A 13,144-nucleotide genomic window follows, 5' to 3' on the forward strand; every position below is an offset into this window, starting at 1 on the left:
AGAATGCCTGTCTTTCTATAACTTTCTTCTTCATATTGCCTCCTCTGTTTATACCTGTCACTGCTTCTATGCTTTAGAACATGAATGAATCAAGATTACCATTATGGCAAACCAAAAGGTGTTTGACTACACAGAACTGTTATTTTTATTATTGATATCTCTACAATCTTCCATGATCCTGGTTTTTTATTTCTTCGTGGTACAGCCTGCATAAACTTTGGTGCAACTTAAATACTATCACAGTTAATTAAAGAATTAATTTTATATTCCGCTTTTCTATCTGTACCAAAATTGCATTTAGTTTTGATGGCAAACTTACATGCTCCGCACCTGACTTCCCAACATCAGAAGAAGCCAATTTGCGACAGCAAACATCGTGAGCGACTGGTCTTTTCTAAATGACTGTGATAGTTTGCTAGATTTTTGTTATGCCCTGGCACACGTTGTACACCCCCTTCCAAAATAGATTTTAATGTGATATCCTGTTTTAAGATGGGAAGGTATGCAAAAAATATTTTTTAAATTTTATTGAACTAGTCTATGATCTGCAATTGTTTATTATTCTGCTTGTCCCTTAACAGATCGGTTCTATCCACCGATTGGACCCTTTTCCTTGACCTTTCCAGCATCGATTTTTGTACCCTCTTTCCTCCAATCTTTCACATATTTCACTTTCTGAGACTGTGTGTAATCTTTTCTCTTAGTGCCGAAAAGTTTGGCTCTCGCTAGCTCCCCCACTGGTATTTCTTTCATCGTTTGCATGGGATGGCAACTATTGGCACGTAATATGGTATTACCTGAATTGGGTTTTTTATAAAGAGATATTATTGTATTCCCCGTCTCTCCCTCCACTCTCATTTACTTTCAGGACACCATGGACCTACTGAACAAAGTGTCAACCATAGGTCCGCTCCCAGATGGTGCCATCCTGGCCACTATAGATTTGGTGTCCTTATACTCCAATATCCCAGACAAAGATGGACTGACTACCTGCCTGCCAAGCACACCTTGAGGCCAATGGGGTGACCTCTGAGTCATTGTTACAACTCACAAGATTCATATTCACACACAATTATTTCTTCTTTGACAAAGAGATATTCCTGCAACCCACTGGGACTGCCATGGCCAGTAAAATGGCACTGCAATATGACAACCTTTTCATGGCAAAACTGAAGAGTGACATTTTGGCATCTTGCCCCAACAAACCATTGGCCTACTTCCGGTACATTGATGACATCATAATCATCTGGACCAACACCGAACTAGAACTAATAAAATTTCATGAGAGATTCATTGGATTTCACTCCACCATAAACCTGAGATTAAGCTACTCATATACCGAAATCAACTTTTTGGACACCACCATAAAAATTTTGAACAACTTTATACAGACATCCCTATACCGGAAACCGATTAATGGGCCCACATACCTCAGATGGGACAATTTCCATCCTAAGCACATCAAAAAGTCCATCATCTACAAGCAAGCCATCAGATACAACCGGACCTGCTCCAACCCAACAGACAGAGAGGAACATTTACACAATCTCAAAAAGACAGATGCTGGTGTGGTGACTATGATGTCACTTTGTGGGAAGGTCTTTTGCTTTGGGTCAGCGTCGATCATGTGATCAATGCTGTAAAGCACAACGTGCATTCCACCCTCCTCTCTCATTCATAAAATTATTGAAACGTAACGAGCATCCCAGTTGTTAAACATATGGGTGTCATTGTACTAACCACATCGGTTCTGCAAGGTAATTAAAATCTGTATAAAAACACCTTATACAATGTCCAATGATCTGGCTTCATATATATATATATATATATATATATATATATATATATATATATATATATTGTAGGCAGTTAAAGGGTGATGTTGTGGATGGAGTATATCTCCCTCCCAGGCTCTTAGTCTGGACAGGGTGGCGGTCCAGTCCACAACTTCACCCTAGTCCTTAGGAAGCTCAGCTGTAGGCACTGACCCCGTTACTGGGGCATAACAGGCTGCAGCTCCCAAGGAGTCAGTGCTTGACAGCCTGAGGAGGAAACCCTCTGAGCACCCTGCGTGGTGCAGCATTTTCATCTGTTATACTGCATGGACTTTTGTGTTGCTGTTTTGTTGCCTGGAGCATACTATAAAAATAAAGACTGAAGTAAGTTTTTATGCACTTTTGAGTCCAGTGTGTCATTACTGCCCCCACCCCTTGGAGAACATTGTTACTATATATATATATATATATATATATATATATATATATATATATATATATATATATATATATATTATATATATATATATATATATATATATATATATATAAGACATAGGAATTCAAATAAAATAATTTCATCTGAAGAAACATCATACTAAAACATTAGAATACGTAAATTCTACAATTTTCTTCTATTAAAATCATTTCTTAAGAACATGAATTTAAAAAAATGCAATAGATTACTTTTATTATAAAGACAAGTAGCTAACAATGCTTCTTCTCTAATGTACAACTTTTAGTTTTACTTCATATACAGAGTTGTGTCTTTATTCTTGTTCTTCTAATACTTTTTCCAGAGTTTCATTTAGCCTGTGTGCGGCCAATGTCTTTAACTGGTGACTCCAGAACATTTCCTTCCTTCGTAGCTGGTTTAATGATTTCGATGGGATATGTTGTAGTGGGTGACAGCCATGGGTTTCTGCAAAGTGTCAGGATTCACTATGCTTCAGAAATGTATTTTTTATATCAAACCTGTGTTTCGCAATGCGTGTTCTCAAAGCATTTTTTGTTCTCCCCACATATTTTATGCCACAAGTAAATTCTAACAGATAGATAACTAATTTAGTTTACATTTTATTTTAATTGATTCTCCTTTCTCTCCCCTATTAATCTCCTTTCTTCCGTGCATTATATGTTGACAGCATCCCCACTTCTTGCCACATCTGTATGCTCCTAGGCTGTAGGTCTTTAATAGATTGGTCTTTTCATTTTTAGTTCTTTTAGTCTCCGGACGAGAAGGGGCTACGATATTTTCTATGGTTTTGTTCTTTCTAAAGATGACTCTGGGGTTCCTGTTTATGGAGTCAATGGCACTTTAAAAATGAACTATTAATATTCACAGCAATGAGGCATACACCTATATATAGTAGATCACACATATATAGCGCCATACATGGACATTACACACATATATCTGTTGCTTTCTCACCGTGCACGCGCTAAAACCGCTCACTGTTGCCCTCATCCACTCTCGGCTCGATTATCGCTTCTGATTGGCCTCCCCTGCGCCAGACTCTCCCCTCTCTAATCCATCCTAAATACGGCAGCCAGACTCATCTTCCTGTCCAGCCGCTAATCTGACACCTATACCCTCAGCCACAAAGCCCTCCACAGCACTGTGCTGCCCTACATTGCCTCCGTCATCTCAATCCACCACCCAGCCACAGCGCTGCACTCCGCTAACAAGATCAGATTAAGCTCCCCTTTAATTTGAACCTTTAATTCTTGCCTCCAAGACTTCTGCAGAGCAGCACCAGTCCTCTGGAAGGCGCTACCCAAAACTATCTGTGCCAACTCTGATACATAATTTCAGGCGTGCTCTAAAAACGCACCTCTACAGGGGGGCATACCAAATACCCTAAACCAAAACCCTCTGTACTCGCCTGATAACATGCTTCCTGTCCTACTGACTGCAATCCCTAGCTCTAATTAACTGCCCCCTGCAGTCACACCGATTCGGCCACTATACGGCTTATGTCTGACCATTCTCCATGTGTATAGTATGCCTCACACAAATGCTCAGCTCCGCTCCTCCGTCTCGCACACGCTCGGCTCCGTTCCTCCGTCTCACACACGCTCGGCTCTGCTCCTCCGTCTCGCACACACTCGGCTCTGCTCCTCCGTCTCACACACGCTCGGCTCTGCTCCTCCATCTTGCACATGCTCGGCTCCGCTCCTCCGTCTCACACACGCTCGGCTCTACTCCTCCGTCTCACACACGCACTCAGCTCCGCTCCTCCATCTCGCACACACTCAGCTCTGCTCCTCCGTCTCGCACACGTTCAGCTCTACTCCTCCGTCTCGCACATGCTTGCCTCTGCTCCTCTATCTCGCACACACTCGGCTCCGCTCCTCCGTCTCACACACGCTCGGCTCCGCTCCATCCACTCTCTGAATACATCCTCACACAGCAGAGTCCTACATCCACTGAGCGGAGAGACCTGGTCATGTGACCCCTTGTCTCCTCCCACACACTGATCACATGACGGTGACATCATCACAGGTCCTGTAAGCACAGAACAACCCCACGGCTCCTGTCCGGCTGCAGGTAATAATAATAATCTTTATATAACTCCAACTTAGTCCGAAAACAGAGCAGTACAGATACCAAAGACAAGGATACTAAAACCACGGTTACATAGTAATCAGCTGATGGAGACAGTAGGGGTGAGGGGCTCCAAGGAGCTTACATACTACAAGTAATGGGATGATACAGAAAGTAGAGGGGCTGGAGATGTGCACGGTATGGGGGGGGGGGGTGGAGAGTGAGGGATGCTATACACATAGACAATGGTCAGGCTGTATAGTGACTGCAGGGGGCGGTTGGTTACAGCTAGCAGGGATTGCAGTCAGTAGGTCAGGGAGCATGTTATCAGGCAGAGTACAGAGGGGTTTGTTTAGGGAATGCGGTATGCCTACCTGAAGAGGTGCGTTTTTAGAGCACGCCTGACGTTTTGTGTGTCTGGGATTGCCCAGATAGCTTTTGGTAGTGCGTTCCAGAGGACTGGTGCTGCTCTGGAGAAGTCTTGGAGGCAGGAGAGAGAGGTTTGGGTTAAAGGTGCACTCAGTCTGGTTTCATTAGCGGAGCGGACGGCATGGACTGGATGGTGGATTGAGGTGAGCAATGCCATATAGGGTGGCGTGGTGCTGTGGAGGGCTTTGTGGATGAAGGTAGTGAGTTTGAATTGAATTCTACATTTGACAGGCAGCCAGTGCAGTGACCGGCATGGGGCAGAGGCGTCAGATTAGCAGCTGGACAGGAAGATGAGCCTGGCTGTCGTATTCAGGATGGATTGGAGAGGGGAGAGTCTGGTGCAGGGGAGGCCGATCAGCAATGAGTTGCAATAATCGAGCTGGGAGTGGATGAGGGCAACAGTGAGCGTTTTTAGCATGTGCATGGTGAGAAGAGAGACAATTCTTGTGATGTTCTTGAAGTGCAGGTGACACGCTCAGACCAGAGATTAGTTATAGCGGGTAAAGCCGAGATCAAGTTGGAATATAACCCCAAGACAGCAGGCATGTGGGGAGCTATGGTGCCACACACTGAGATGGAGACGTCAGGATGAGGTCGGTTAGCAGAAGGCGGAAACACCAGTAGGTCAGTTTGTTGAGAGGTTCAGTTTTAGGCTTTTTTCACATGAGTGCATATTGGCCGTCCGTTTTCATGGCCAACCGATATGCGCTGTGATCTGATGCATTGGATTCCAGTGCATTAGATCACATGGGAGTATTTCTGAGAAGTAAAAACGCCCGGCCAAGCCAATATAGCACTGGTGTTTTTACATCGAGCCCAAAAGATAGTCCTGGAACTATCTTTTGGGGTGGAATATGTTGGCCGCTGCATGGGCTCCTTTGTCAGCTGATGGCAGCGGCCGTAGGTGGGAGGGAGTTTAGCAGCATGGCTGCTAAACTTCCTCCCTCTGTTCTCCTCCCCACCTGTGCAGGCTCAACTCTAGTTCCTCCCCACTTGTTCTGTGCAATAGGAGGGGGTGGGGCAGAGCTAAGTGTCTGCCCTCTCCACGCCCCTTGTACATAGCCATCAATGGGAGGGGGCGGGCGGGCCAGAGCTTAGATCCGCCACTGTCCCTCCCCCTCCCATTGCACAGAACGAGCAGGGAGAAACAAGAGGTGAGCCTGCAATGGGGAGGGAGGGGAAATGGGCGATGGCCTAGTGAGCTCGGCACATTTGCGACGGCCTCACTAGGCCATATGATTGGGTGCACAAACCTTTGATTTGTGTGCCCATTCATTAGACTTTTCACTCCCAACATAGCGTATATCGGCTTGCTGTGGAAACGGCCGGCCCATATGTGCTCCTGTGAAAGAAGCCTTAGGTTGAGAGGACAAAGTGTTAGAGACAACGGACAGACAGAGGAATGTTGCTGTGATGTCACAGGCGGAGGTACTGGTAGCCAAATCTTTTGATGGTTTGCCCATTAGGGGCTGTGTAGACGGATAATACTGAGCCCTGGGGGACCCCAACAGCAAGGGGAAGAGAAGAGAAGGTAGAGCCAGAAGGACAACAGCCGCACCTAAAGTAGTAGTTGCTTGAGTAGCTGCAGTGCTGGCGCAAACTAATGCCCAACTCGAGAATCAACACACTCGAAAAGCCGCTGCTCGACTAGCTCAGATGCTGGAGCAAAGGAACGGCCGACTCCAGTATCAATGCAAGCGACCAGTAGCCACTGAATTGTAGAAACTAATGAAGCAAAGCATGCCCGACATTCTTCAGACCGAGAGAGACATTCAATTTTGAGAAGAACAGCTTGGAAATTCTTGGAGGGGGGGAGCTTTTAGATACAATGCAAACAATAACTACGAGTGTCACCCTCAGCCTATTGGCGGAATGAACAAACCATGTTTATATTGCAATGCTCTAAAGTGGCCCCAGGAGACCCCTGGACTATGTTGCCATGGTGGAAAAGTTTTACTATCAACGCTTAGAACACTTTGTAAACCACTACAGACTTTTATGTCAGGATCATCTTCCAGGATCTAAACATTTCCTGGAAAATGAGAGAAAGTACAACTAATGTTTTCTAATGACATGATTTGGCATGACAAAGGAATTGAGCAACGGCAGATTTTGGTCAACATTTTAAAGTCGAATTGCAAATTTATCAACATGTTGGTTCACTACTACTTGAATCAAATGAGAAACACAAGTTCCTGCAGATCTACTTTATGGGGGGCGAACAGCAGCAAGCCGAACAATGCTGCAAGAACATCCCAGCCACTAGAGAAGATATTGCCTTATCACTGCAGCGAATGCTGCACGAGAATAACAGCTATGTTCATAGTTTTATATCAGTGCTACAGCGAATGCCCTGTGATGCATTTAAGGTAGTTATTCGGGCGGACAAAATACCGTCTGGTCAACATAAAGGATGTTTTAATGTGTCAACAAGTGATGAAGTAGCTATTGCTATAACTGGGAATGAGATTGGCAATTATTTTGGAAAAATACAATAGTCAGTTGCAACGAGTGGCTGCAGTACCCTCTCATTTTTTGCCATGGAGAGGATGGCTTGTGTTGACGGACAGCAGCTTCTGCCGGCGTTCCGGAGGAGTCTTATCCCATGCCTCGCGGCCGCCAGCCTGAGTTTTGTGAGGTGCAGCCACCGTCTCGTCGCTTCAGAATCTTCTGGATGTCTTCTGAAATCAGTAAATCTTCCAAAACTTCTCTTTCCTGCTTCATGTAGTGTTTATAGCATTTAGCAGGAAGAGCTGGACACGTTTTGGACACCTGATCCTTCTACAGCAGTCGGACTCATACAAATCACTGGGGAAGAAATAACAGATATCCTGTTGTATTCTTATAACATCATAAATCCCCCTGGTTAACCCCTTCCTGCTCCGGGGCTTATATGTACACGCTAGAAGAGAAGGCATTCCTGTAAATGGACGAACAGTTACATTCTATGGATGGTGCGGGCAGAGAAGTTGACTGCTGGCCTCCCACTGCAACAGCAGCATCTAAAAGCTTCAGAAAGGGAGAACCATGTAAATGTGGAGGGACAATGGGTTGCCATGGCAAATAAATGCATCAATAGCGTCCGGGTCTGTGATCACTAGGATAAGCTATGATGCATTGCAGTACAGTAGTGTATTATCAGAGCGATCATAGCCTCACTGGTCCAATTTCCCTCCAGGGACATAAATATATATGTATATATATATTAATTTTGGTATCATCATAATTGTACAAGTCTACAGAAAAAAGTTATCATGTTATTTATGCTGCATGATTAACTCCTACACATACGGTTCCGCCCCTCCATCTCGTATGGGAAAGATTATTGTACAAATTGTTAAACAGCATGTATGCAAGTACTTGGATAAGAATGGATTAATTAACCAGAGCCAGCATGGGTTTGTAATAAACAAGTCATGTCAGTCAAATCTAATATCTTTCTATGACAGAATCACCGACTGAGTTGATCAGAGAAATGCGGTGGATATAGTATATCTTGACTTTAGTAAAGCATTTGACAAAGTATCTCATACCATACTTATTGAAAAAATGACCAAATATGGGATTGACAAGGCAACTGTTAGGTGGATTCAGAACGGGCTACATGATTCTACTCAAAGAGAGGTCATAAATGCCTACGCGTTCAAGTGGAAGAATGTTTTGAGTCGGGTATCACAAGACTGTGTCCTAGGCCTAGCGTTCAACATTTTATTAATGATTTAGATAAGGGAATTGAGGGAAAAACATATTATTGAGTTTTCAAACGACACAAAGGTAAGAACAATGGCTTAACATTGGAGAAGAGAGGATTCAAAAAGATCTGGACAAACTTTAACAGCGGGCGGCGACTTACAGAATGGTATTTAACAGGGAGAAATGCAAAGTCCTACATCTGAGCAAGAAACATGAAAAAAAAACATACAGAATGGGAGGAATTGGGCTAAGCAACAGCACATGTGAAAAAGACTTGGGTATACTAATAGATCATAGACTGAACATGAGTCAACAATGTGATGCAGCAGCCAAAAAGGCAAACACAATTCTGGGATGTATTAAGAGAAGCATAGAGTCTAGATCACATGAGGTAATTATCCCCTCTACTTATTTCGACCTCATCTGGAATACTGTGTCCAGTTTTTGGCACCACAAATTTAAAAAGACATCAGCAAACTGGAGCAAGTTCAGAGAAGTCACCAAGATGGTGAGCGGTCTGCAAATCATGTCCTATGAGGAACGGTTAAAGGACCCGGGAGTATTTAGCTTGCAAAAAAAAAAGGCTGAGAGGAGACTTAATAGCTGTTTAAAAATATCTGAAGGGCTGTCACAGTGCAGAGGGATCAGCTATATTCTCATCTGCACAAGGAAAGACTAGAAGCAATGGGATGAAACTGAAAGGGGGGAGACAGATTAGATATTAAAAAAAAAGTTTCCTAAGCGAGGGTAATTAATCCAAGAGGAAAACAAATACTCAGCAGCATATTCTCCCATAACGAAAAGACAAGCAGCTTTGTTTTGACCTCCACCGTCTTTTTCAAGCTTGCGCATATGACCAGGTGTCTACGCAGAGACCTGCATACACTGAGCGTAGAGAACTGGTCATGTGATCCCTTTTCTCCTCCCACACATGTGACTGATCAGATGATAGTGTCATCATCGCAGGTCATGTAGGCACAGATTACTTCCACGTCCTCTGTCCGGCTCTGCAGTTGGAGTTTTGGGGGTCCCAGCTTCTCATTGTGTAGACACCAGGGAGGCGGCAGGAGATTATCAACCATGTAGTGCTACTTTGGGAAGTTTGGAAACAAACAAAATTAAAAAAGAAAAAGTTCTAGCACTCCAGAGGTTGCGTAGATGACTTATGTCCAAAAGAAGGTAGCATGCAGAGAAAAACAATGGCACTTATGTTTTTTTTTTTTGGGGGGGGGGGGGGTGGATCCAAGATTAAGAACACCCCCACTTGTGCTTTAAAATAATCACTGGAGAGGATAAGGCCCATGATCCCAAATTGGATACTATTTTATTGCTAGAATATACATACAGAAATTTCGAAGGAGGTTCTCTTTTTATCAAGCGTAAAGAAAAGGACACTCAATTTATAAAGTACATGGTCTCTTGTCTACTGATTAGTGTGTTTGCAATCTACCTCCAAAATGCTCAACTGGGTGTGTAATTCCTGACAATTTGGGCATGGCTAAACTCAGAAGGTAGTGATGCTCAATCACATTGCCTGGAGCACAAAAGTGGCACTCAATTGACCAGAAGTTCAGAAGAGCAGTTAAATTGTCCCGCCAAAATGACCATTTTGGCACATGGTTTTCCACCATTTGGGCATGCAAATGCCAAAAGAGTGCCGCTATCTGCGTCGCTGGAGCGCACGTTCTTGTTGCCCAGCAACTGGAAATGGTTGGTGGATCAACAGTGTTACATTGCCCATATGAAAATTATAAGACTAAATTAAAAAATCATAATATGACTAAAGAAATAGGACTTAATTCACCATAAATACATAGAGGGACATAAAAATATATAAACAGTTAAGTTTTTTTTCAATAGCATGTTACTGGATTGTAGGTGGGATTATGATGAGAATACACTGTAATGTATAAACTGAGTAACTAAATAGATAAATGAGTACGGTGAAGATTATATGGCCGACATATGTGATGGAAACAGGAGGGGTTGAATGCCATTTGGATTGTTTAAAAATGGGTTGTTGAAATTTAAAATAATGAATAATAGTAAGAAATGTATACATTAAAATGGGTGGTCTGCTTAAAGTTTGAATATTAATCATTTTGACATTAGCTCAAAATGCAAGATGTTGGTTATTACACCCCATGGTAGAAAAGCTCTTGAACAGGAAGACATTTCTATTAAAACATTGAAATAAAAATTATATAGATTAAACCAAAACATAAAGTAAATCTGAAGTTATTTATCGTAAAAAGGTAACCCGAAATTTAAAACCTCAAAATTTTGTGCGCCTATGTGCGCAAAAAAAATGCACTCCACGGATGTACAAAATGCGCGTGACCGAAGCCCCGTGCATTCTTATACATGTGAGCAAAAAAGTGTGTGGAGCAGCTGTGCTTGTAGAAGCGCAGATGCTTCACGAAGGTCCCCCCATCACTGAACACTGTGACAGCACTGTCAAAGTGTTCAGTGATGATGGGACTCCTTGCAGGGATGAAAGAATCCCCTGCAACAGCTGTGACAGCTTTGGCAGAGGAGCGCGATACCATCCAATTGCTTTCAATGGGACCGGCGCTGCTGCTGCCCCATAGAAGGCAATGACATGAAGGCAACCCCTGCTGCAATTCATTTTCAGGATGGGGGGGGTGCTTGAAATATAAGCCCTACCCTAAAAATAATCCCTAGCTGTGAAAAAAATAAATAAATGAACCCACCTAGAAGCAATGTCTGGCTCTTCTCCCCATCCCTAGAAATCTTCATCTGCCTTCTGGTGGCCAGGTATTGAAAAATCTCCGCCTCCATAAAGTGCTGCCTCTGATAGGTTGAGTGCTGTGTCCAATCAGAGGCAGGCAGCACTCAGCCATTCATTGAATGACAGCTGAGCAGTGCCTCTGTTTGGTCAGAGCGCTCAGTCAATCAGAGGCAGTGCTCAATGATTCATTGAATTCACAGCTAGGGATGATTTTCGGGATAGGGCTTATATTTCAAGCCCCCCAAAAGAATAATCGCAGCAGGCGTTACTGTCATCCCACTGCTGTCAATGGGGTCGCTGTCAATGGGGTGTCCTCGCTGCAGACCCCTCATCACTGAACACTGTGACAGTGCTGTTACAGTGTTCAGTGATGAGAGGACTCCTCGCGGGGCTTAACAGATTTTGCATTAGGGCCCATATACAGAAAGTTCCCCTCTCCATCTATTATTTCACATGTTACTTATGGTGGTTTATGTTCTTTGTTCCACTATGCAAACATAGCCCAGGAACTTAATGCTTTTTTTTTCTATCCGCCCTCCAAACAAAGTTCCCTAATCCCCTGTCACTGATTTCTTTACGCGCAGCACGGACCTGGCATCGCTGCACATGAGATTTTCATGTGTGTTAAAATAGCATGTTGTTCAAATAGTAAAATAGAAAAACAGAACATTTACGGTGCACTCGCATAAACAACGTACAGCATGCGATTGTGGTGCAAATGTTTTTTGTTCCAAAGAAAATAATAAGCAGTATCACCCAAAAATAGGACATGCTGCGACCAGTTCAAGAGAAAAATCGCTCATGTAAATTAACCCATGTAAAATAATGGGCTCTTTTCATGTGCAATTTGTGTGCATCCCGAAACGCACAGAAATCATACTAAAAATCGCCCGTCTAAAAACACGCATATTCATTGCTGTCTTTGAATCAACTATAATACAGAGATTTGAAGGGGGAGGGTTACATTGTCTTCTCTTCTTCCCTTTCAGGATCCTCAGCTGATATCTTCTATATCAGATAATATTCCTGATTGACCCGACAAGGATGGAGAGGAACCGGGACAAGATGGCGGAGAGTATATTCAACCTCACCCTAGAGATACTCTTCCGGCTTACAGGAGAGGTGAGAGATTCTGGGGATGGCGTCACGTTCCATCATTCTTATTTATGTCAGTCTCTGGTCACATCTACGGTAGAGGATTTACTGCCGATTCATCATAAATGCCGGAAAAAAAATAGTCAGTTGCTCTGTTCTGGTAGAATGACGGAAACCCAACAGATCTATTATAAGGCAATTAGAGGTTGGGGATCATTATTGTCTGTCATCTAACAGAACCAAAACTCTGATCATTTTGTTCTTCTGCTCCTGTGACTGGGTAGAACAACAGAGATGATGAACACAGATGTGAAGAGAATCTTACTAATTGTTGGCCATAACTGGAGACATGAAGGACTCTGGGAATGTCTGCAGTGATATTTATGGATGTATCTCCCCATACACAGGATTACACGGTAGTGAAGAAGACTTCTAGTGACGGCTATCAGGCCCTGGTGTCTGATGGACGGGGAAGACCCCTGAGCCCAATCATAGGGCCTCCACCTCACCCCCTGATACTGAAGGAGCTCAATGAGCAGAAGATCCTAGAACTCACCAACAAGATGATTGAGCTGCTGACTGGAGAGGTGACGCTGCTGGGAATGCTGGGACATTATACAGTAACGCTATGGCGGTATAAGGTGCCTGGGTGATGACGGTGTCATTGTGTTGTCAGGTTCCTATAAGGTGTCAGGATGTCACTGTCTATTTCTCCTTGGAGGAGTGGAAGTATTTAGAAGGACACAAGGATCTATACAAGGACGTCATGATGGAGGACCACCAGTCCCCCCCATCACCAGGTAATAGACAGGACTAAATCCACACAGCCTTTATTATTTATATGTAGAGAAT

At 43.5% G+C, this 13,144-nt stretch overlaps 2 protein-coding genes across 2 annotated transcripts in view; both read left to right on the top strand.

Annotated features, from left to right (window-relative positions):
• The window catches only part of LOC136624386 (zinc finger protein ZFP2-like), a 190,336-nt gene that overhangs the window by 117,724 nt on the left and 59,468 nt on the right, over positions 1-13,144 (top strand). The window lies entirely within an intron of this gene.
• LOC136624331 (zinc finger protein 585A-like) overlaps positions 1-13,144 on the top strand; it is a 95,366-nt gene that overhangs the window by 76,237 nt on the left and 5,985 nt on the right. The window contains exon 9 of the mRNA XM_066598253.1: positions 369-376. Coding sequence (XP_066454350.1) covers positions 369-376 — 8 coding nt within the window. The remainder of the gene's footprint in view (positions 1-368; positions 377-13,144) is intronic.

Source organism: Eleutherodactylus coqui, chromosome 4 (genome assembly GCF_035609145.1).
Source record: "Eleutherodactylus coqui strain aEleCoq1 chromosome 4, aEleCoq1.hap1, whole genome shotgun sequence".
In the NCBI taxonomy this organism is placed as follows: Eukaryota; Metazoa; Chordata; class Amphibia; order Anura; family Eleutherodactylidae; genus Eleutherodactylus; species Eleutherodactylus coqui.